The sequence below is a fragment of the Mastomys coucha genome, unplaced genomic scaffold (genome assembly GCF_008632895.1).
Source record: "Mastomys coucha isolate ucsf_1 unplaced genomic scaffold, UCSF_Mcou_1 pScaffold6, whole genome shotgun sequence".
Taxonomy (NCBI): Eukaryota; Metazoa; Chordata; class Mammalia; order Rodentia; family Muridae; genus Mastomys; species Mastomys coucha.
Window position 1 is genome coordinate 90,284,882 of NW_022196912.1, and position 25,235 is coordinate 90,310,116.

Sequence of the window (25,235 nt, forward strand, 5' to 3'; positions counted from 1 at the left end):
GGTTGACATTAAGGGGCTACGTTGATTCCTCTCCATCAAACACCCTGAAGCAGGGTCCCCCAGAGTTTTCTGTTTTGACTAGTCTAGCTAACCAGCTTACTCAAGAGGCTCCTTGTCTTGCCTCCTGAGCTCTGGGGTTGCAGATGAACTGCCATGCCCACCTTGCCTCTACATGGATACTGGGGATCTGAACTCTGGTCTACATGCAACAAGACCTTTCCCATAGAGGCATCACTCCAGCCTATGGTGTTGGGTTTTGGTTTGATGGGGGTGAGGGAATTGTTTGTCTTGGTTGTTTTGAGGTGTTTTTGTTGTTGTTGTTCATTTGGTGGGGTGGTTTTATGCTTTTGGTTTTGTTTTTATGTTTTTTGTTTTTCAGACATGGTCTCATGATGTAGCTCAAGGTGGCCTCAAAGTTGTGATCTTCCTCCCTCAGCCTCCCAAATGCTGGGATTGCAGGCATGTCACCGGATCTTCTGGAGAGAGGAAACTTGAATGACACCTAACCCAACAGATCTCATCTTTCCTTAAACAGATACTAGTTCCACCCACCCCTCATTTACAATTAACCAAACTTCTCTCAAAATTACGAGATTACAGAAAAAAGTCCTCAAGATAGAAAAAAAATCCTTCTATGGAATTTTTAAGAAATCATATCCAAGAAACTTCAGCTGATAAGACATGCCAGGCCATGGCGAATGACTTCGGCGGTAACTGGAAGCCGAGCGCAGGAACTCAAAAGATGCAGAACACAGACACATGAGCATCCCAGATGGAGATGACTCATCCCCCTTGGGAAGGGGCAGTTCCAGTCCAAGCTAGAACACTCTGTTCAGTGTTAGCGTCTTAGCCAGCTTGAGGATATTTGGGTCAGAAGCCTTAGAACTACAAAGTGTCGTCATTCTCAATTCACATCATACCCATCACTGTTAAAGACTGGCTTGCCTCTGAGAGGACTGTCTATGGAATGCAGGTGGCTAGTGGCTTCCAGGTGCCCTCGAATCACCAGAATCATAGCACACTGCACGTTCATAAGCCTGGAGTCAAAACAGTCTACCACAGAAAGACTGTCCCAGAATAAGATCTGACCCAGTTATGCTACTTCCCTGAGCAGCCTTGGGGGGAAAACAAGAAAAGAAGTCAAGGTTCTTCCTTCTATTAAAGTCACAGGAAAACTGGACTTGTTCAGATGAGTCAAAATTTATGCACGATATGTGTGTGTGTGTGTGTGTCGCTGTGTGTGTGTGTGTGTGTGAAACAGGGTGCATGTGTGAGTGCATGTGAGTGTGTGAGAGTGTATGTATGTGAGAGAGAATGTGTGTATATATGTGTGTGTATGTGAGAGAGAAAAAGTGTGTGTGTATGTGAGTGAGTGCATGTCTGTGAGTGTGTATTTTGAAAGAGAGAGTGTAGGCATGTATATAGAGAATGTGAGAGAGTATGTAAAGAGAGTGCATGCGTGTGTGAGAAAGAGTGTGTGAGAGTATGAGAGTGTGTGTGCATGTGAGAGTGGGTATGAGAGTGTGTGAGAGTGTGAGAGAGTGCATATGTATGAGAAAGAGTATGTGTGTGTAGAGTGTGTGTGAGAGAGTATGTGTGTACATGTGTAGTGCATGTGTGTGAGAAAGTGTGAGAGAGAGTGTGTGTGTGTGCATGTGCAGTGCATGTGTGTGTGAGAGAGTGAATGTGTGTGTGTCTGTGTGTGTGTGTGTGTGTGTGTGTGTGTGTGTGTGTGTGTGTGTGTTTGAGCTGACATTTGCAGAAATTCCTGTAAAACCAAAGCACAGAGAACAGGAGTAAGCCAGGGAATTAAGGTCTCTTGGAAAAAGCAAAAAATATCACTCAACAAGATTTCACCATGCACTGTTAAGTTTGGATAAACTTAGCGGTGAGGTAAACCAAATAATTAATGGCTATGTAACCACCAGTCAATCATCTACATGGCTCAAGACCCGAAAGTACAGACATCTGCCTCAGAGCATGTTAGACAGCAGTCTCCAAACCACTTCCAAGCTCATACAGACAAACGTTTAGAATGGAAGGACACTCTGCCATTCTACCTGGCCAACCACACACAGCCCTATAGTTTCCTGAACCTGTTAGAACAATGGTAAATTTTTTTTAAGATTTGGGTTCATGTTAGGGTTGTTGTTGTTGTTGTTTGTCATCGTCATCGTCATTGCTGTTGTTGTTTTAGAGTTTTATTTTGTTTGAGACAGGGTCTGACTATATAACCCTGACTGGCTTAAATATAGTCAGGTTATAGACCAACTTTCCTTGAACTCAGAGATCTACCCCTTGAGTGCTAGACTTAAAGGAGTGCTCCACCTGGCCCAGTTTTCACGACAGTCTTGCTGACTAAAGGTTTTAATATTTAAAAAAATTATGTATTTTCATAGACAATGTGATCCACTTAACAATAAGTCTAAAATATTAAAATTTTATCTTTTTGCTATTTTTAATAGAATGCTCAAAACTTCTTTCTATAATTATTACATTTTTATTAAATGGTCATAAAACAACTTTACTATGAGAAATACAACCAGCATTCTCCAGAACTAGAAAGCCATTTGCACATGTCTTCCAACCTGGCTGAAGTGCTGCCCCACAGCCAGAGTGGAGAGACCCAGAACTAGCTTCTTGACGTATCTTACAGGTCTCAGTACAGAGTCCGCATGACCGTGAGAATGGACCTCGCTGCCTGTGTCTCATGGCCCAAGATTTAGGTTACACATGGAAATAGCAACCTCACCTAAAACCTCCAGGAAAGCCCAATATCTATAGAGTGCAGGTGCAAGCTCTGCCGAGCTCGGCCTGAAGGTCGAGGAAGACCTTGCTCATGTCAGTGCCAGCCACCCATCGTGACATTGCGCTCAGGGGATCCTGTTCACTTCCAGGCAGCAGGTTTTGGGTTTGGGGTTTTTTTTTGAGTTTTGTGGAGAGGGGGTGTTTGCACCGCCAATCAATCACCTTTTAACCTACACAGGTTTATTTGACTACCTCCTTCATCCTCGAAGTCTTTTATGCAGAAGTATAAGAGAAGTTTCTAAATTGCAATTCTATTCTACATACTCTTGGTTCCCCAGAAAGACTGACTGGAAACAAAATTGCATCCACCACAGGCAGCCATGGGGGCCTTCAAATGCATTCACATTTCAAGTACAGCCAAATAAGCAATCTCTGTCTGTCATTCAAGCTGTTCATCAGCATGGGGTACTTCCTTCCCAGCTCAGGATAGGATGATGTTCCTGACCCTTCAGTTGGGCCCCTATGAGCATGCAACTTGTCCTGGCCAGTAAATGTTAGCAGAGGGTCACTCCCTAAAGAAAACATAGAGTCAGGGCTTCTCCATGTTCATTTCCTTACCTGCCAAGGCCATGGTGTGCAGGACAGTTCAATCAGCCCCAACCCTGAATAAAAAGAACAATGCTGTATATAAGATACACAGGAGGAGAAGGAGGAGAAGGAAGAAGGGGAGGACAAGGAGGAGGAAGAGGGAGAGGAGGAGGAGGAGGAAAAGGAGGAGGAGGAGAAAAAGGAAGGGGGAGGAAAAGGAGGGGAAAGGGAAGAAGAAGAAAGAGAGGGAGAGAGAGAGAGAGAGAGAAAGAGAGAGAGAGAGAGAGAGAGAGAGAGAGAGAGAGAGAGAGAGAGAGAGAGAGAGAGAGAGAGAGAGAGAAAGTTATTTCCAATTGTGAGTTTTGGGGATTGTTGTTATGGTAACATAACGTCCCTGATACACTCTATACCTAGTTGAAACACAGAAAAGAAATGTTGAGGCATCAAGCATCTTAGCAATTGCTACCCTATTCAAAACAGAAGTTTGGGCTCTGTTACTTGATAGCATGCACATGAGTTGTAGGTACCTAAGTTATTGACAGTCACTTACTAAAGCTGACTTTCCCCCATCCCAGCCACGGTTAAACTGCTCAAAGCCCTTAGATAATCTGCAATCTTCAAAATGTCATAGGAAAGCAAAGTTCTTTTACTTTAACCCACTTGTCAAACTCATTTGCAGGATCACAGTTCTAAGACCAAGTCCATTAATCAAAAGGGGCTTCATTTTGAGGTACCAAACTAACTAACTAGCTGCTATGCTCCTGTCTCATTGAGGAGAGTTGGGCTGACCTGGGGAAGATGAGTCAAAGTAAAAGGGAAGCCGCTAATGCACAGCATTAGAGACTCTAACCAAGCCAAAAGGCCACACTCTGTGCCTCTCTCTCACTTCCAAGAGTGTGATGCCTGCGCTCAGCATATGCATAGTAAGAGAAAATTCAATACCCAATATCTGATTGATTTCCTCTGTTAAAAAAAAAAATCATAGGGGATGTTTTGGGGATCTGAAATGTATATTTGGGCATTGTACCCAAACACAGACCTGTAAACGTGGTCACACATAATATACCTACAACCTGCACAACGTTTTCCCCTTCAAAACGGTGTGGCTCTGGAAGATTTCCTTCCTTGTTGCGGAAAAGAATTTCTTGAGTTTCTCGTTTAAGTAAAGAAAAAGAAAACACTGTCCTTGGTTTTCAATTTGCTTTGAACTGGTGAGTCAGGGAGGGATGGATGACGTCATATGTTAGCCTGCAATCCCTATGTGGTTCTCTCAGCTCCCTCAAGTCTTCTCCCCAGTTTCCGTGGCAGACAGTACTCCCCGGGTTCCATCCTTTCTTCTTTGGCTTCTTCCCAGCCACAAGCCAGCAGCCTGGCTAGCCGGGGATAAAGCAGGAAGTCTGACAGCTTAAGCCGGCTGCAGGACCCCTAGCGTTTTCCCCTCTCTCCGTGTCCTGGCCTGGTTCCCCAGAAGTCCAAACACACGCACAGAGCCCCATTGTTGCCGCCCTCCCGGCCCACTGATCCTAATATGGAATGCAGCAGGAAACTCACGATTTCCTGACACTCGGCAAGCTGAAGGAAGCGAGGGGGGGAAACTCCGTTTAAAAGCCCTTCTCTCCTCCATATTAGCTGTGTGGTGGAAAACCGGGGAAGAGTTATCCAAATCCCACCGTGTTATCAGCCAAGCTGGGCATGGGGAGGGTAGAGTGAGACTCTCACGGGCTGCTGAGATTTCTAGACTGCCAGGAAGTCCCGGGAAGTCTGTGGAAATGAGAGTTTCTTAACTCAGGCTCTACTCCAACTCCACTTCTCCAAGGGACAGACCCTTTTCATCCCTCCTCCCAAGAGTGCCTTTCTTCTCCAGCATGGTGAGCGGCGGGGCTCGTGTGTGTCTGGGCTGTGCCTGGGAGAGCCGGGCCAGCCACAGTCAGGCCGCCTGAGCTCCAGCCTGGGGCCGGTGCCCCCGCTCCATGCACTGCAGAAGCCCCAGCAGCTGCTGCGGGAGCCGCCGGCGACATGAGCTGCAGAGAGGGGACTGACAGCAGCTGTGGCTGCAATGGGCAAGAGGAGAACAGGATCCTGAAGTGCGTGGTGGTCGGGGACGGCGCGGTGGGGAAGACCTGCCTGCTGATGAGCTATGCCAACGACGCCTTCCCGGAGGAATACGTGCCCACTGTGTTTGACCACTACGCAGGTAGGAAAGCATGGGGACCAACTCCATCTAGATGAGCTGAGCAGCGGGGCTCTGGCCACAGCTCGGGTTCAGAGGGACCTGGCTTTAGCCAGAAAGTCAGAGACTGATGTGGGCCTGGCAGGTACCAGGTAACTCAGTCTAGAATGGTGCTAGGATCCTGCGGAGACCCTGTGCATCCATTTCCGTGCTTCCCCTGTTGAAACAAATGTGTAATCCTGAGATACCCTCCAGACCTCGAGTAATTTTCTCAACATTTTTGCATAAACTTTCTTCAACTTTTCACGATGATCATTTTTTTGAAGTGTAGTATAATTGCAAAATATTCCATTTTAAAAAAATCACTACTAGACACATGGAAAGTGTTCTCTTCTAAACTTTTTCTACTCCATGCTCGTCATGACCGAACGGCTAATAGAACCAGTCAGTAAAACCTTCTTTTTTTCTGGATTACTTGGGGCTTAAATTTTGTACTTTCACTCTTCTGGGATGGTAGATAAGGAAAAAAGTGTCCCAAGTTTTTAAATACTGAGTGGAAAATTAAGTAAAAGATGGCTGTGTTTTTAAAAGTAAAAACTTCAAATGCAGTTAAATCGTTGTCAAGTATGTCCTGAAAAGACAAATTTGAGAATCAAGTATTTTAAAACGTGATCGCCACAATGCTGTAGTCATAACTTAATCCTTTCTGGGGACTTTTAGTATTTGAGTGCTTGAACGTTTGTGAAGGTGTCAGTCAGCATCATGCCTTGTGTAGCTGCCACCCATAAGCTTTCCCTATGTGAACTGATGTGTTGCCTTGGGCTCTCTGTGGCCTCCGTCTCATAGCGTTTTTGAACACTTCAATCGATCACCAATGTGTTATCAGAGATCTGGGGTCTGGGTGGGAGGAAAATTCCTCTCTCTTCACCTTGGCTTGAGATCAAGATCAGCCTAAAGGAAGCTGCTCACAGGAAGCCAGCCTGGAGCTCTGCTGTATGGCCATTTGAAATCCTCCCTCCATAGGAAGCAGCCGCTTGTCATCTTCTCTAGAGAGCTCCCCGTCCCCCCCCCCCGCCCCCATCTTCCCTTCCTTTTAAGTGGACATATTTGCAGTAGTGGTATACAGCTGACAGGGGAGGGATTCGAGGCTGGGAAGGGGGATCCATTTCCTATCAGGTTCTTTCCCTCTATAGAAATTACCTACAAATTGGAGACCAAGTCTCCTGAGCTTTTCTGAAAACATAGTGAGTTTGGCCTGGGAAGAACTTTTTAATGAGAATGCAACAAGACAAAAACAGGTTTATCTTGAGAAAAAAAAATAGTTGTAAAGTGCTCTGAGGAAGGGACTCTTAATTCCAGTCCTGAAAACATCATAGCAGAAGTTATGTCTCCTGGGTCTTCTTCAGGGTAGAAAAAGAACATGGCACGTACTTTATTTCAGGAACTTTCTGATCAAAGACAGAACTGAAAGTCTACTAAAAGGAAAGGCTCTTGGTGCCTGGGAAATTATGTCTCCGTAGACCCATCCTTTGGGTGAGCCAATTGCAGCGATGTTGGAAGGAAAGACAAAACCATCTTTGGAAATAAAGCTAGCCTATGACGGAAAAAAATTAGAGGTCAAAGCAGCTGGACTTCGCTGGCACTGAGCTACTTTATGTTTCAATTACATGCACACTGGCTGGTGTTTGAGCACCAAAACCTCTCAAAGAAGTTTTAATATTTGAGTTTTTCAGGAACTAGGCTGTATTATTTCAGCTTGCATGAGTCACAGAGCAGTTCTTTGTACACAGTGGACATTCCTGAACATGGTGACTTCCGTTTATTCTATATATGTCTTTCATACATGATATCTCATGTGCTATCCATGTGGTTAAAGGGGGGAAAGGCATGAGCCACACTCACACTAGAAACTCATGAAGTGCTGATTTCGATCCCAAGGACTCCGCCCTGCTCATTGCTCTGGCCGAACATCAGCCCGTGGGCGGCCATCGGGGAGCAGATCAACTCTAAAATAACCAAACGCCCCCATTCACATCTGGATCCAGTTTTCAGCTCCCTGGGTCCTACTGACCCACTCTGATAGAACAACAGGAAACACATTTGCCGTGTCTTTTGAAAAGTACAGTTGAAATCAAAGACGGCCTGACTCTTGAAGATGGTTCACTAATGATGGTCCATCTCAGGAAAGTATGTGATGTAGTAGGACTGAGTACAATACCACATGATCCAGCTCTAATACTGCCGTCTCTATCGTTTACTCTGTGACCTTGAGAACATTACTTAACCTCTCTGTGCCTCAGTTCTGAAAGGTAAAAAACAGGGACAATAAAGATGTTGGAATTGTTTTTAAAAGTGAAATGAATTCATATGTGTAAAGTTCTAGAGCCGGACATGCAATGTTAGATGTGGGGTCACATATCATATCAAGGTATATACAACTAGACACAGTGATTAAATCAAATTAAAGACAGTAACTACAATGGGGGTGAGGGGAATATCCTGTAATGAAAGTACAGGGCAGGATAGGATGTATGACTGTCCTTATAAAATAGCCATCATGGAGGTAAGACCTGATGGCCCTGGTTACAGTGGTCATGGGATGTTAACTTAAGAGGTAAAATACAGAAGTAACAGCAGAAAAAAAAACTGTTAAAAAGTAGTTGAAACTTTATTACTCCTAATTTACCTGTCCTTCCAACCTACCAGAATCCAAAAGTGAACCAGTATACTAACTCTATATGGCATTCCTGAAGTGTCTGAGAAGGGTCGATCTGTGTTCAATCACCTCCAGAAGTGTGTTTACATCTCTAGGCGCAGTCTCCCCCATCCTGTCTTGGCTTCTGGGCTTCCTTACTCCCACCCCAACCCTTCTCTGTGCTGAGACTCCTTAAAGGAAGGCCATCTCCTGTCACATCTAGCTGGCATCATGCCCCGGAGATGCTTTGATTGTTCGTGACTCTCCTTAAAACACACTCTTAGCTTGGCTTCTGGAATACTTCCTCCCTTTACTGTCCCACACCCTGGCAGTGCTCTCCACCTCCTCTGTGCCTTCCAGAGAGGAGGGTAGCATCTCCCAGGGACTGAGTGGTAACAGTTCAGAGGTCAGTCCCTTGGCTCACGTCTCTAGCGAGCCTCGGAACCTGGGTGTTTGTATCTACTTTCACAGCTTAAGATGCCATTGATATACTACCAATTCCGTATTTATTTCTGCCCCCCCCAACAGCCTCAGAACACACATCTGTATAACTGTGCACATCCATTTATGTATCTAACATGCATCTCCAGCCAATGCTTCTTCAAGTCTCCTATCTGCTCTCCCACCTCCCTCCTTCTCCATGTAAGAACTCTGCTGGTTTCTTCTTCCCAGTGACTGAGAATAAGCACCAGTGTTACCCACGACCCCCTGCTCCCTTTGATCCCTCCTCTTCACTCACCATTCAAACCATTAGTTATTATCCCTTGCTCATACATATGCCCTCAGCATTCACAATGCGCCAAGAACCAATCCCTGCCACTTGTCATGACCCTATAGCCTTTTCTCCTATCTACACCACCATCATCTCTCACCCACACTAGCATAGTGGCTTCCCAACTCCTTGCTTCTAACCCTGCCCCCTGTGAGTCTCCAACCAGCTGGCACAGAGCCATCCACAGTCCAAGCTCTTCCATCCTTTCCTTCCAAACACACATTCCTCTTTTGCCACAGTGTACAAGGTCCTCTATGACTTTGTCCCCGTTTTCTCTCCTCTCGTCCTCTAACACTGTTCTCGGTATTTCTTCTGTAACCACACTAGCCATCTTGATATTTCTCATGGAAGACTCCTTAAATACTTGGCATTCACTCTCACCCTGGCCTGACACTCCCTGCCCAGATCTGACATAGTATTAATTGGCCACATAATTTAATCCATGTGTCTGTGCCATGTGCCTGTGCCTGTGTGCTCACAAAAAACCCACACACATGTGCAAACAAAGGAACACACATACACACGAGAGAGAGAGAGAGAGAGAGAGAGAGAGAGAGAGAGAGAGAGAGAGAGAGAGAGAGACCTCTTTTTAACTTTCTTGGCCATATTTAGCACTACATAACATTGTGTGTTTATTTGATACCTTCAGCTTCTCAAAACAGAACTCAGGACATATTAGACTCTCAGTAGATAATCACTCAGTGACCTGATTCTAAGCATTCACCTTTTTGTTCTCTCCAGCATTTGAGTCATCTCTAGCCCATTAAAGCTTTGGTGAATAGTGCTAAAGGCATAGTTCTGTCGTAGAAGTTTTGCCACACTTGCTCAGGCCTTAGTGTAAGATCTTGTACTTGATCCCAAGCACTGGGAAAAATAAAATAAAACTTTGACAAATGAATATATAATGCCATTCTAATATGTATTTCTTTAAGAATGAACATATGAAACTACTCATTAATGATATTCTATCTTGTAGGGTTTTTTTTTTTTGGTTTTGTTTTATATCCTACACAATCATCTCTTCTACTGTAACCATAATAAAATAATAATTGTCTTGACCTCAGTGGACATTGTGACAACTATCGAATAGTGTCACTCTACAGTGTATAAGTGTCACCTGATTTTCCTCTGTCTGCGTTACACTCAAAGCTAGATTGCATTTTTGGTGTAACCCACTCAAACAGTTGCACTTCTTATAGACAGAGCATGTGCAAGAATAACCCAAGTCCCACTGAGGGTTAGTACTGCAGAGTAGGAGCGTCAGGATAAAGGGAGAAAGAGTAAATGGTGTTTGTTATGAGGCTCTACAGGCACCATTGGACACTGCTTCCTGAGCCCGTCCAAGGCTTCCGTAAAATCCCCTAACAGTCTCATACGACAAGAACATATCCTCCTGTTCTTCAGTTTTGTGATCAACCCCTTACTGATAAAATATCCATTAACATTTCACATGGCATCAGAATAAAACGTCCATCTGAGTTTGGTTGGATTGTATGTTGTTAGGCAGTGTACCTAGATTCTAAAATGAAGCACCTGTTTATATAAAATAAACCATCTCCAGTTGAAGCCATGTCTCCATAGACCAGTTCACCATTTGCATCACACTCTATATTGAAATGCATCCTGTCTGAAGGGCCCCACTCCTAACACTCCTCCCACCTAGGGCTCTTTCATCAAAAGTCCTTCTGTTTGGGAAGCCACTTTAAACAACCAGTGTTTGCAAACCCAGGCCGCCTGTGCAGGAAGTTAACACAATTCATGGAAAAGAGGAAAATCCAGTTACTCTGTCAGCCTTGTGAGATATCAAAGGAAGTTGTTTTCACAGAGAACTGAAATCTGGTTCTAACTTTTTCCACCAAACTGAATGGCAGGTGGCCCAAGGTGGACTCAGAGGCCGCTGTAACACTGGAATAGTGTGTGGAAATGAGACCAAATACACAGAGGTGAGAGAAATAATAAACTGAATAAACACTAAGTGTTAGGCCTACACAGAGTTTCCACAGGGGCTGGAGATACAGCTCCATGGTAGAGCCCTTGTCTATCACTAAGTTTGATCCAGACACTGTGAAAATAAAAAATAAAGACTTGCAACATAGTTCTTCCCTATAGGAAAATCTATTCTGGAATATCTCTTTCACTCTTTATAAAAACATTTATAAGCATGCTAAAGAAAGAATGGGCTTATTTCTTGGAAAGAAAACAAACCTAAAGCAACGTTCATGAGGCTATGAAATAAATCACCAGATACTTTGTTTTTAATAAATAGCTAAAATTTATTTTACAAAAGAAAACTATCAGCCGGGCGGTGGTGGCCATGCCTTTAATCCCAGGACTTGGGAGGCAGAGGCAGGCGAACTTCTGAGTTCGAGGCCAGCCTGGTCTACAGAGTGAGTTCCATGATAGCCAGGACTACACAGAGAAACCTTGTCTCAAAAAAAAAAAAAAAAAAAAGAACAAAAGCAAAGCAAAAAACTATTTCTTCAGTTCAGCACAGCCCTTCTAACCTGTTCTTAGTTCTCCTAGTGACCAACATCCTCCTAAAGCGCTCTAGGGGACCTGACAAAGTCCCCTTCATCAGCATAACCTCAGGTAAAGATAGCAAAGCATGCTCCTGTCACTCCAATGGATTTAGAAATCCCTATGCTAACAAGCAGTTTCAAAAATCAAATACATCTTTGATTTCACCCCAAATGACTGACTGGTTCTCTTGGACACCCTTCTTATTAAGTCACGGGTACATGGGTCCTCTATCCAGTTCTCCACTGATAGAAAACCTCACCTAGGGTAGAAACCAAATGACACCACTCAGAGCAACCTCAGGCGGCAGAGGCGAGACTGGTAGGTCATTCAACAGAAGTGTACGGACTTCTCCAGCACCAAGCTAGGCCCCACAAGACATGGTTCCTGCTTTCAGGGGCCTTATAACCCAGCTAGGAAAGCTGGTATAAACAAATGGCTGCTTTCTATCTGCTGAGCTATGGACAGACTATCAAGGGATAGTCAGCCATTCTGAGGGCAGTCAAAAGCCATAGCAGGCTTTCCAAGGGAGCACCAGGAAAGAGAACAGATTGGAAGGTTGCTGGATTTTTTTTTCTTTTTGTTTATTTATTTATGTGTCGTTGGGGTATGGGCAAGCAAGACACATTGCAGGCACTTGTGCCAGTGTACATATGAACCCTCAGGTTCTTAGCCTCAGATAAAAGTATACATGGTAATTGTGACAGAAAAGACAAGAGTGAGAAAATTGAGTAAATTAATCATCAGGTCCCTCCTACTACAATGACGGGCATTCAGATATCCAAAATTCCACTCCCAATAGCCCAATGTCAAGAATGTGGTATATATGCAATACTTTCTTCTAGACTCTAGGCTACCCTAACAGAAATTACCTATGCATGTCTTGCCACAGTCCACACTGAGACAGGAGACCAGCTCTCTCAAAGGTAGCTGGAATGGAAATTGCACTCTGAAAAGAGGCAGCAACTTGTGAGCAATTTTTCTTCGGAGCAAGCAAGAAAAAAATAATAATAAATGAAAGAGAAAGAGAAGCTTGAATTTGTGGCCAGTGTAACATTAGAAACACCTGCTCCGGGGTTGGCTCATATGTCATCCATGACGGTCCTACATACCAGTATTTGCCAGCAACCCTCCAAGGACAGCAGCCAAGCCAGGCTTAGGTGGACAGGTTTCCTGCCAGCAGGCTTCTAGTTCTACACAACCGGGTTCCCCTTACTGTGCAGGTCAGGAAATGCCCCACAAGTCTGATCACACAATTAACCACTGACGCTGAGTTTCAGGTCAACTCCCTATGGTAGCTTCTAAAACATCATTCATTCATTCAACTCTCCTCCTTCTTGAGGGGTCAATAGCAAACAGCTTCAAGGTGGGCCCAGCCATTGGATACCTCTGTTTCTGAATATGCTCACCTTCTTCTACAAAGGCATAGTGAAGCATAAAATCCTTCTGGAGGCTGTGAACAAAAATCAGAGAACCTAGTTTGTGTGTCGGTTTTGAGCACAGGTTCCAGATTGTGGAGCTCTGAATCTCTCTGCAAAGAAACAGATTCTCCTCTGGCCTACAGGTTTACTTTCCCATGTACACACCCATGATAGCTCTTAGTTAGCAGAGACCAAACACATTTCTAAAAATAGCATTGTCAGGCTAGATCCAACCACTAATTCAATATGGTCCAATTCCAAGTCACAGAGTACCCTCCCACTGCCCAGAACGCTCTGAAGTCCAACAACTTCTTACCTGCACCCAGACTTGACAAAAGACAAGGATGTAGTTCATGTGTAGTCACTTAGGCTTGGTCCTAATTCACCATGCAGTTGTGGCAATTCATTCCCAGTCACACTGTCAACTTCACTTATGTCCCCCCCAAGAGGGTGGCAGCATTAACAATGAAACAGAAATCACACTGGGATGTATGACCACTCAATAAGAGCCATGTTCTAAAATCACCAGTGCTAGGATCCAGGCATATTCAAAACATCTTCAGACATTAACTCATTGCCACTTCGTAGTCAATCCCATGAGATGCTATCATTTTCTCAGTTTTGCTTAAATAAAATTTAAATATTTTTCTAAGGTTAAATTGTTTATAAGGGAGTATGGGGAGGCCAAGGAACAATAAGCAGTATTAGTCAGTGGGTAGGTTTGTGACATTAACCAAAAGCCACTGTTAGTTAGAGTGGGATATGCTAAGCTACAATCACAAATAGACACGAATGTTGACACATGGCAGGCTATCCCTCGATACTCTTATGTTCCTGGTCCAGTGTTCAAGTCAGTAGAGATGCTTTCTTCCATGTGCTTACTTAAGGACTCACAAGGCTCCTATTCTATGACCTCGGTGTCTTCTAGGACCTCATAGTTATTGCCATCAACCAGCTCAATGAGGAAGAATATGGAGCAGCTTAAATTTCTAGAGACACATCCTGGAGGTGACAGACGTCATTCCCTGTCATTCTCCATGGAAGATAACTTAGTCACGTACCATCCCTCCGTCTAAGGGAGGCTTAGAATAAAGCCCACCTGTGTGCCCAGAACAAAGAACTTGTCTAGGTAGAAATGAGCGATCTCTGCTTCTCTCCAGCCACAGAATATTTTCACACATGTTTCCTCATATGTAAAGCGAACGTTTCCCCCCGATGGCCCACCCTGGGTCACACCACCATGCCAGGGTCCAGCATTGAGAGGTAATGCATAGCCCTCTCAATAGGACTTAAACGTGATCTTCCATGGTGCAGTAATAACCAGCTCTCTAACCAATAGGCAGAGCCATCTCTGCTGCTATGGTGGGACAGAAATGGGGCGTCCAAAATATCCAAGCCCCTTTTCAGACAGAGGAGGCAGGAGACAGTAATGGAGTAATAGAACCTAGTGAAAAGCACAAGGAAGCCCCGGGCATCAGCTGTGAGGAAGGCTCTTGGAAGGACCATCATACAGATGGCTAAGAGAATCCATGAATATCATCCTGAACTTCCCTGACCTGGGCTGCCTAACGGTTCTTCTCCATCACCTGTCATCCCTCGTGACCCACATCTAAACTGAACCTTGATATAACTGTCTTGTGGGATGGGGGTGGGGTGCAACATTTTCTCAGCTGACTTCTTGACTGTGTATCTGGAATGTTTGATTGTTTTTTTTTTTTTTTCTAAGCATGAACATGTTAAATACCAAGACTTGTTTCTGGTAAGTTCCTGAGCCAGTTACCATGTCAGGACCACTAGACATACCCATTAAGTATGTTTTATTTGTGTGCTTCTTCTGCTTTCAGATGAGCAATCGCTTCTGGAGCCATGGAATGTAGCTTAGACAGGAGGTGACACTGGGATCCTATCTACTGTTTAGAGAAGGTTCTGATTTAGTAAAAGTTCCATGAACTTCTGCTGCTCAGATTTTTTTTTAAATATACCTATTCATTGAGGCACACATGGGGCAGAGTGTTCTTCTCATGCAGGTCAGAAGACAACTTTTGGTTGTCAGTTCTTTCCTTCCACCATGAGGATCCCAGAAATCAGACCCAGGACATCAGACTTGACGGCATGGGGCAGAGGCATCTTACAGCCAAACATCCTTTGTAAATTGTAAATGAATCTTTTTAACTCTATAAGGTCATTAACTTGTTTTCTATAAATCTCCATTTTAAAAAAAATTAAGGTCCTCTCTTCTCTCTCTCTCTCTCTCTCTCTCTCTCTCTCTCTCTCCTCTCTCTCTCTGTGTATGCATGTATGTGTGTGTAGAGATGTGTGTATGTGAAGGTCAAAGGGCAGTCAACATCGTTATCCCTCAGGCATTTCCACCTTGTTAATGGTCTCTCTTTGGGGCTCTACACTACATTTGTCTTTTCAGGTGGGCGCTGAGGATGGGACTCAGGTGCCCGTGCTTGCTCAGGTAGCACTTGCTATCTCCCCAGCCTACTGGTTTTCCTATTCTTGAAATGACTTGTTGTGTAAATCAGGAGACCCTCAGCAGCTCAAGGACCAGTTAGCCCACATAGGCAACAACAAGCCACAAGATAGCCCACCTCGTAGCAAGATGGAGGGTGAGGACAGATACCCAGGCTTGTCCCCAGACCCCTACATGTCTGTCCACACACCAGCGACACTCATATAAATGTACACAAACAGTACACACACACAAGATTTTTTTAAAAAATAAAATATGGGACCAAGCCAAAGCTGCTAAACTAAGAGACAGAACTGTGAACATCAATTTCCACCAGCTTTCTGGGCATTAGACAATATCTGTGAAACTTGTATGTTGTGTTTCAAAACCATTGAAACACTATACACTCACAGAGTCAAACTCTATGGTCAATGAATGTCATTTAGTGTGTGTTTATACGTGTATGCATGTGTGTGTGTGTCTGTGTGCGCGGTGTGTGCACACATATGCATGCTCGAGCACACACTCGTGTATGAGAGGGCCAAATTCTAATCACTCTCTACCTTAGTTTTTGAAACAGTTTCTCATAGAAACTGAAGTTCATCAGTTGGGCTAGACTGGCTCCACGGATCTCTGCCTGTCTCTGGCCCACCCAAGGCTAAGAATGCAGACATGTGCCACCAGGCCTGCGGGTTCTGGGCATCTGAACTCAGATCCTCATGTTTGAACACCAGGCATGTCCTTAATCAGCAGCCATGTCCCTAGTTCCTCGAGCTTATGCAATTTATCATGTTCAGTAAACCTTTCTTTATACTAATGAAGATGCCTAGAAATCAAGTCAGAAGGAGCAATTTTATCATCAACCACCAATCAATAAAGCAATTTACAAGTAGATAAACATACAATGTCCTGACTTGGGAGTATCTATCAGATTGTGTGAAGTATAAGGGGCCTTTAGAATTACTCAGAGACGGCTAGAAAACTCCTAAATTGTGACCTCAACAAAAGAGAACTGCATCCAAGGTTGAGACAGACAGAGACCTTGAAAAATAAAGGTCACAGAATTGCTAGGAAAGGCCTTGTGAATCGAGGTAGAAAAGGCTCTGAGGCTGGAAGCGGAGACTGGTAGAAGTCAGATCTTAACCAACTTGGGCATAAGCATGTACCAGCTGCTGGGAAACCTGGCACTTGGGCACAATCTACAAAGCTGCCCAACCATGGATTCTTTTCCCTGAGGCTGCTCAGGGAAATAAGCCTTACCCATGGCTTATTTCCAAATGACATTCGTTGACCATAGAGTTCAACTCTGTGAGTGTGTAATGTTTCAATGGTTCTGAAACACAACATACAAGTTTCACAGATATTGTCTAATGCCCAGAAAGCTGGTGGAAATTGATGTTCACAGTTCCGTCCCTTAGTTTAGCAGATCAAATAAGCTGGAGGACTCTGAGGCCTTGGGGAGCTCACTGAGGGGAGCTAGGGAACATCTCCTCCCATGGGAAGTGCCGGGGTCAGTGGGGTAGTTCAGATGCAGCTCCATCTTGGAAGGGATTCTTGTTGTTCCCCTGTGGCCCTGTGATTGTGAAAGGAGCAGTAAACACCTGTTTCCCAGCTGCAAACCCTGCTGTTTTGCTTCATGCTTTGACCTAACATTTGGGACTAGCAGGGTGGAAAACTTCCTCCAGTGCTATTTCTCTGAGTCCAAAAGTCAGGGGCGGGAGTTCTCTTACTGGCACTCCCAGGAACTCTTATCAGGACAGCCTAGTTGACAGGCCATCCTGCTGAGGCAATCAACCTGACCTCTACTGTCATAACACAAGTCCATGGCTCCATCCTCAAAGGATGATCTTATGGCTAGAAGACACCACCCGGGCCCAAGCAGAAGACTCCATGGGTGAAACAGACAGTTATGGCCATAGTTCAGTAATGAAATAATAATTTGGCGATATTGAATAGCAGAGTATTTCCTGGGGTCAAGCCCTGTGTTGCCTTTGCTGTCTTGTCTGTTATATCTTAGGCGGTATGTATCCTTAGTTTATGGGCAAGAAAACTGAGACTCAAGGGGAAACCACTCGTCCCACATCATGGGGCTAGGAAATGGCAGAATTTGGATTTGGATCTCTCTGACTGTTACCTCCTCAAGAAGGCGCAGCACCCCGACGAGACTGTATTCACCTGTGTGTTTACTCCTGGGCTTTTATATTATTTATTCCTTTGTTCTCTCACCAGCCTCTCCTTGTAGAAGACAGACTTACAGGAGGCTGGTATCTATCTGCTCTGTTCTTTTGTTCCCAGAGCCTGTGAAGAAACATGAATCTTAGTGAGGGACATCTTAACCAATGCACTTCACTCAGTGTACCACCCTGTATGCACAATCAAGATCATCTCCTATCTTGACCTATCCCCTCGCTCTACACCCTGAGAGTATATACCCTAACTATCATGAACGCCAAAAAGAATAGCTTAAAAAAAAAAAGTTTTCCAGGGGTGGGCCATAAGGGGATGGAAAATGTTTTGTTCCAGTCAGACTTCAAACTTGTGAGTTCTGAGTGTTTTAATTAGGCATAAGGTGGTTTTCCTAGCTGTATTAAGACCTTGTTTTTAAACTCTGTTCTTCTGATACTATATCCAAAAGGGGTGGATGGAAAGGCAAAGGGATTTGTTAAAGAATATGGCATATAAGTTTCCTTTCAAATCACGAGGCTAATTAAGAAGAAACAATAACAAGCAAGTTATCTCCTTAACGTGCAGCATGGGTAAGCCTCCTGAGAACTGTGAGTAGCACAAGCCTTTAATCCCAGCACTTGGGAGGCAGAGGCAGGTGGATTTCTGAGTTCGAGGGAGCCTGGTCTACAGAGAGAGTTCCAGGACAGCCAGGGCTACACAGAGAAACCCTGGGGGAGGGGAGGGGACCCGCAGCTCCTCATTTGGTAAAAGTGTAACAGTTTTCAGCCGGTGTGCTTGCAAGCCCTGTGATGGAGCTGTGCATCTATTAAAATCACAGGGCAATCCACACTTGCCAAAGCAAGAGTTATGAGGGCAAAAGAGGCTGTGTTCTCTCCTCGAGACGCCCTCCCTCTGCTTATATTGGATTAGCTCACATTAAGAATCCTAAATGCTTCTTTGCTCAAACAAAATGAATTTCATGTGATATTTGCAACAGTTCAAATTGGCAAATAAGAGGCTTAAGAATTTACCAGAGCAAACATGTTTTACTCTTCTAAAGAGAAGGAGAGTGGTGCTAGCTTGGTGCGTGTCCATGCTGGGGCTTTGCTTCAGGAGCCCTACACCATCATTCTACTTGTCTGTCCCTTCAGAGAGCTCACATCAGGCTCCTTCTTTTTGATAAGTCACATTAGGCTGTAGATCAGAGTTATTTCCTCTCCCTGGAGGTCAGTGACAACTGAGAAACATCTCATTATCACCCTCAGCCTAATGGGTCTTCATGTACTTGAAGACTGGGAAAATCTCATCCTTGTTATCATAAAATATTTCAGCCAGTTTGTTCCAGTCCCCTTCATATCTGACCTATTCTTTACTCACTTTTCTGATGAGAAGTATCTTACAAATTTACTTCAGGTCAGTCACAACAATATGCACTCCAAAGACACAGCCCCACAGAGTAGCTTTGCAACATTTTTAGCCAGAATAAGAATCTTGTCAGCATGGTTTAGGTACAGGATGGATAAGCCTGGACCAAATCATCATCACCACCACCACATCACCATCATCATCATCACTACCATCACCATCATCATCAAGTGTATGGGTGCTTTGCTTGAATGTATGTGTACATACCACATGCATACCTAGTGCACACAGAGACCAAAGCAGACATCAGACCCCTCTGAAGCTGGAATTACATACAGTTGTGGTGCTGGCAGTCAAGCCCAGGTCCTCTGGAAGGGCAGTGGTGAACCTTCTCTCCACAGCCCCCAAATCATCTTTCAGCTCACACCTCTCATTGGCTTCCATACCTTGTCACTCAGACTGATTGCTGAGGTTAACAAATGCCGAGAGCTACCATCATCGGTATGAGAGCCGTGTCTCTTTCCCAACAGTCTAACAAATATCAGTACAATTAATCCCAAATTTATCTATATTATAGGTTGTGTTAAGACTTAACAAAAGACAAGATTTATTTGGATCTTAAAATTAATGTAATTATGAATTTCCTCTAGCGATTCAAGCAGCCATATATGACATCCTGAAGTGATGACTTGATAACAATGTCCTAGGCTGGTATTAAACATGGCTTGGTTGCTCTAGTCACCATGCATCTCAAATCCGATTGCTCTGTCACTTGAACAGACACTCTGATCTTACCACGATTCGGTATACAGTGTATATAGATTGCAGTGGCTCCTATTGATTGTCCATTTGACAGGATCTAAAAATCACTTAGGAGACAAGTCTCTGAACATGCCTGTGAAGGATTTACTAAGGTAGGAAGACCCACATTAACTATGACTACACAGGCCAGGCTCCTGAAATGAATCAAAAGGGGGAAAGAAAGCTGAGAAAGGCTAGCATTTGTCACTCTTGCTTCCTGAGTGTGGGTAAGATGTGACCAGCTGCTCCAAGCTCCTGCCCTGGTGACTTACCCACCATGTTGAGTTGCAAATGCTTTCTCCCTTAAGTTATTTTTCTGGGAGCATTTTTAGCAGCTACGGAAAAAAAGTAACAAGACATATCCAAGCACATAGTATTGGCAGATCACAAAGCAGCCTTGCATTTCATATACTGCATCCCTAAATCCATGCCTTAAAATCCTTTTAAGGGTAGTTCACACTAGACAAACATCCTACTCAATAATTTTAACATTCACTCCAAATGGAATTCCAGTTTCATAAAGTTCATTCTGCACCCAGGTGTGTTGTGTGGCAAGCCTTTTGCTGGGCAGATGTAACATACCTCAGATAGATCCCATGACAGACCGAAGTACAGGTATCACCATACTCCAACTTGTTGAACCGATGAGGTTTATTGGAGTTGCTTACAGGAGCAGAAATGGCTCAAAGAAAGCTACATCCCCAAAGCCCACCCTAGCACTGGAGACAGGTCACAAAAGCGGGGAACCTGAAGCTCACTGTGCAGACTCCAGACAGCTTAACAGATGGGAGAGTGTTCTTCAAAGTGACTCCAAACCTTTCCCAGGCAGCTTGCCTGATTTCTGTTTCTTTCATGCAGCTGGTCAGGTCTCAGTCTTCTTGTCAACTTAGCTAGTCTGAGAATGACTCTTAGCAGTCTTTATTGCTTACTCTGGTGACGGTGGGGGTGGGGAGTCAGGGGCATGGATCTAATGAATCTGGTCAGTTTCAGGGACTTCCTGAAGCTAGTTTGAGTTGTTTACTATCTACTTATAGGGCTTCTCTGAAGGAACTGGTTTACAATACTCCACTTCATCCTCTGGCCCTTACAGTCTTACCATGCCCTCTTTGGCAGTGATCCCTGAGCTTTGGAGAAGGAGACTATAGATGTCCCCCTATGGCTAAGAATTAGGCCACTCTGCCTGGCACAGCGTCACTGTGCCTAAGCAGTGACTTCTTCTCCAGAGCATTAGCAGTGGTTATGAGTTGAGGCTGACAATAGTACTCATCTACAGATGTAAACACCATTTTAAAGGCAGTTTGAATAGAAACATGGCGTGCATCTAGTAAAACCATAGAGCTTGCTTCTGCCATTGGGGACTGCTGGCCTCCCCAGCCCCAAGATTGTATTCTGATTCACAATACCGTATATGAACTCCCCACTGTGAAACACACCTTAAGCACAATAAAAGGACTGTTGGTTTAACCTATGATAGCTGAACCACTATTGCAAAAGCAGACATATCCTGCCTGGCACATATTAGTATTTTAACACTCATGGTCTTTTTTTTATTAGATATTTTCTTTGTTTACATGTTGTATATGATATCTCCTTTCCCAGGTTCTCCTCCGAAAAAAAGAAAAAAAAAGAAAGTTAAAAAAACCCTGTTCCCTGCCCCCTCCCCCTGCTCAACAACCCACCCTCCCGCTCTTCCTGGCCCTGGCATTTCTCTACACTGGGGCATAGGACGTTCACAGGACCAAGGGCCTCTCCTCCCATTGATGACCAATTAGGCCATCGTCTGCTATACATATGCTGCCGGAGCCTCGAGTCCCACCATGTGTACTCTTTGGTTGGAGTTTTAGTCCCTGGAAGCTCTGAGGGTACTAGTTAGTTAATATTGTTGTTCGTCCTAAGGGGCTGCAAGTCCTTCAGCTCCTTGGGTCCTTTCTCTAGCTCCTTCATTGGGGATCCTGTGCTCAGTCCAATGGATGGCTGTGAGCCTCTACTTCTGTATTAGTGGGGTACAGTCAGAGCCTCTCAAGAGATAGCTATCAGGCTCCTGTCAGCCAGCACTTGCTGGCATCCACAATAGTGTCTGGATTTGATGACTGAGTATAGGAAGGATTCCCAGGTGGAGCAGTCTCTGGATTGTCCTTCCTTCAGTCTCTGCTCCATAGTTTGTCTCTGGAACTCCCTCCATGGGTATTTTGTTCCCCCTTCTAAGAAGGACCATAGTATTCACACTTTGGTCTTCCTTCTTTTTGAGTTTCTTGCGGTTTGTGGATTATATTTTTGGTATTCTGAGCTTCTGGACTAATGTCCACTTATCAGAGAGTGCATACCATGTGTGTTCTTTTGTGATTGGGTTACCTCACTCAGGATGATATTCTTCAGATCCATCCATTTCCCTAAGAATTTTGCAAATTCATTGTTTTTAATAACTGAGTAGTACTCCATTGTGTAGATGTACCACATTTTCTGTATCCATTCCTCTGTTAATGAACATCTGGGTTGTTTCCAATTTCTGGCTATTATGAATATGGTTGCTATGAACATAGTGGAGCGTGTGTCCTTAGTACATGTTGGAACATTTTCTAGGTATATTCCCAGGAGTGGTATGGCTGGGTCCTCTGGTAGTACTATGTCCAATTTCCAGAGGAACCACCAAACTGATTTCCAGAGTGGTTGTACCAGCTTGCAATCCCACCAGCAATAAAGGAGTATTCCTCTTTCTCCACAACCTCACCAGCATCTGCTGTCAACTGAGTTTTTGATCTTAGTCATTCTGACTGGTGTAAGGTAGAATCTCAGGATTGTTTTGATTTGCATTTCCCTCTTGAATATTTCTTTAGGTGTTTCTCAGCCATTCAGTATTCCTCAGTTGAGAATTCTTTGTTTAGCTCTGTACCCCATTTTTAATAGGGTTATTTGGTTCTCTGGAGTCTAACTTTTTGAGTTTTTTGTATATATTGGAGATTAGCCCTCTATCAGATATGGGATTCGTAAAGATCTTTTCCCAATCTGTTGGTTGCCATTTTGTCCTATTGAAAGTATCCTTTGCTTTACAGAAGCTTTGTAATTTTATGAGATCCTATCTGTCAATTCTTGATCTTAGAATATAAGCTGTTGGTGTTCTCTTCAGGAAATTTTCCCCCATGCAGCCCTTTTTATACTGAGTCAGGTATACCTGGCTGTTGCCAGGTAACTGTGGGGTGGAGCCTAGAAGAAATGCTAACATTATCACTGCCTCAGTTTCCCCAACTTTTACCATCTCATGAATACTTTAGAAACCTATTTCTTTAGAAATACAGAAGAGAATTCTGCTGATACTTGGCTCCAATTTAAAAGCCCAAAGCTGGATACTCCCTCAAGCCCTGCAATAACTCAGGACTGGGAGGAGCATGAAATAAAGCGTTTGCAGATGGGAAGGATCTGCCCACAGAATGACCCCATTTTCCCCCTGAAAAGAGCTGACTGAACAACAACAATGACGTTGCCATTTTTCTTTTACTTTGCAGATTTTCAACTTCATTGTCAAATAAAGCTTCTCACCCAAAGAATTTAGTTTATATGTTTTTCTCTTCAAGGTTTGCTTCAGTCTTGAGACTGGCTCTTTGTATAAGGCTTTGACCAGCAATCTTCATGACTGCACTTCCAGAGTGCTAGAGTTACAATTATAAACATGCATTGGCATGCCAGAGTTGGTTTTGAACTCATGATCTTCCTGCCTCTGGAGTGCTGGGATTAGGGTTGAAGGCATACACCATCACACTTTGTCTCCTCCATGGTTCCTAAAACCAATAATCTCTCAACCATGAAAAACTGTATTTTTGTCCTTAATTCTTTTAATTTGTTTCTCTCTCTCTCTCTCTCTCTCTCTCTCTCTCTCTCTCTCTCTCTCTCTCTGTGTGTGTGTGTGTGTATGTGGTTTTTCAAGACAGGGTTTCTCTTTATAGCCCTGGCTGTCCTACAACGAGCTCTGTAGAACTCAGAGATCTACCTGCCTCTGCCTCCCAAATGCTGGGATTAAAATTAAAGGCATGTGCCACCACTGCCCAACCTTACTCCATCTTTAAAAGGGAGCTCTTCCACTCCTTCCTTGAAAGTTTCAGAACTTTCTGATTTGTGCGTGAAGACTTTTCCTGTCCTTTTGATGTGCACACAAAGGAGATTTCCTCTGCTAAGAAAAAGATATAGAGCAGCATATATGGTATATCCACTTAAGAGAAGCTCCTGATAAGCCAGATTTCATGCTAATACTATTTAAATTTTATCCTTTATCAAGGATAAGGGGACTTGAGATCTATTTTAATGGTATCCATGAGAAGGACAGAAATTCTGTTATGGAAATTACACCACGATGTGAGGGGAATGAGGAGACGCCTATTTCTTCTTCAGTGAATTAATCAGTGATTCAGGAGAAATAGCATGAGTCCTGGAGAAATGTCAATCAAATGTATGGGAAAAGAAAATGAAGTAAGAATGTTCTCTGTGATTATTCAAGAGCAGAGTTCTTCCAGCCTCACACCCATGGCACTTTCCCACTAAATCCTATAGGTGGCACTCACACCTGTAAGCACTCAGGGTATGCAAGTAGGATCATTCAAGGTCTGCTTGGGCTACTGAGCCCAGCTTTAAAAAACAACAAAATCATTTAAAATCCTTACCTTGGTGCATACGGCTTCTATTGGTTCCCAAACTTCTGATCTTGTCTAAGAAACAACAAGATTTTATATATTCTCCGAAAGCCATACACAAAGTTCTTGTTGGAAGCCCAATCTCCCTGCCCAAGAGAAGTACTTCAGAAAGCAGCATCTGCCTAGGGACCCTGGTCTATCAGATAGTGGGAAGTGGGGAACAGTTGTTCTCATAAAACATCCAACAGTTCTCTGAAACATAAAGGAATACCATTTTAATTTGGCTTCCAAATTCCTTCTTTATACATACTATCCTTCAGTGGCTAAAAATGCAGATTCAAAAGTAAAACAAATACTTATTGACAAACTCCATCTTAAGATCTACATTGATAGTATAGGGGAATGCCAGGGCCAGTAAGTGGGAGAGGGTGGGATGGCAGGCATGGGGAAGGGGGGAGGCAACAGGGGTTTGTTCTTGTTGTTTTTGTTTGTTTGTTGGAGGGGAAACTGGGAAAGAAGAAATTTACATATAAATAAAGAAAATATCTAATAAAAAAAAAAAAGATCTACACTGATGTACTGGGACTCTTGACGCAGTAAGATTCCCCCCAGTTTTCTAAGCACCCTTCTCTGCTGCCTTCAGCTACCGGCACACTCGTCATGTAGCAGCTTCTGTCCCCTCTGCAGGCTATCCCTCCAATAGGCCAGGCCTCTCCACAGCCACGTGAGCTTGTCTTTGGCACTTGGTAATATCTTTACTGTCCTTCTGTTAGCATTGTTTTAGTGGTAAATGGAGTCATTCTGTGTTGATTATATTTCTGACACCAGAAGAGTGATGAAAAAGAATATAGCACATTTTCTGCTGTCAGGAATGTAACAGATATCCTGATGATGAGGATTTTATTGTGCTGCTCCCTT

At 43.9% G+C, this 25,235-nt stretch overlaps 1 protein-coding gene across 1 annotated transcript in view; it reads left to right on the forward strand.

Annotated features, from left to right (window-relative positions):
• The first annotated feature begins 4,869 nt into the window (after positions 1–4,869).
• The window catches only part of Rhoj (ras homolog family member J), an 86,415-nt gene continuing 66,049 nt past the window's right edge, over positions 4,870–25,235 (forward strand). The window contains exon 1 of the mRNA XM_031355265.1: positions 4,870–5,530. Coding sequence (XP_031211125.1) covers positions 5,353–5,530 — 178 coding nt within the window. The 5' untranslated portion in view covers positions 4,870–5,352. The remainder of the gene's footprint in view (positions 5,531–25,235) is intronic.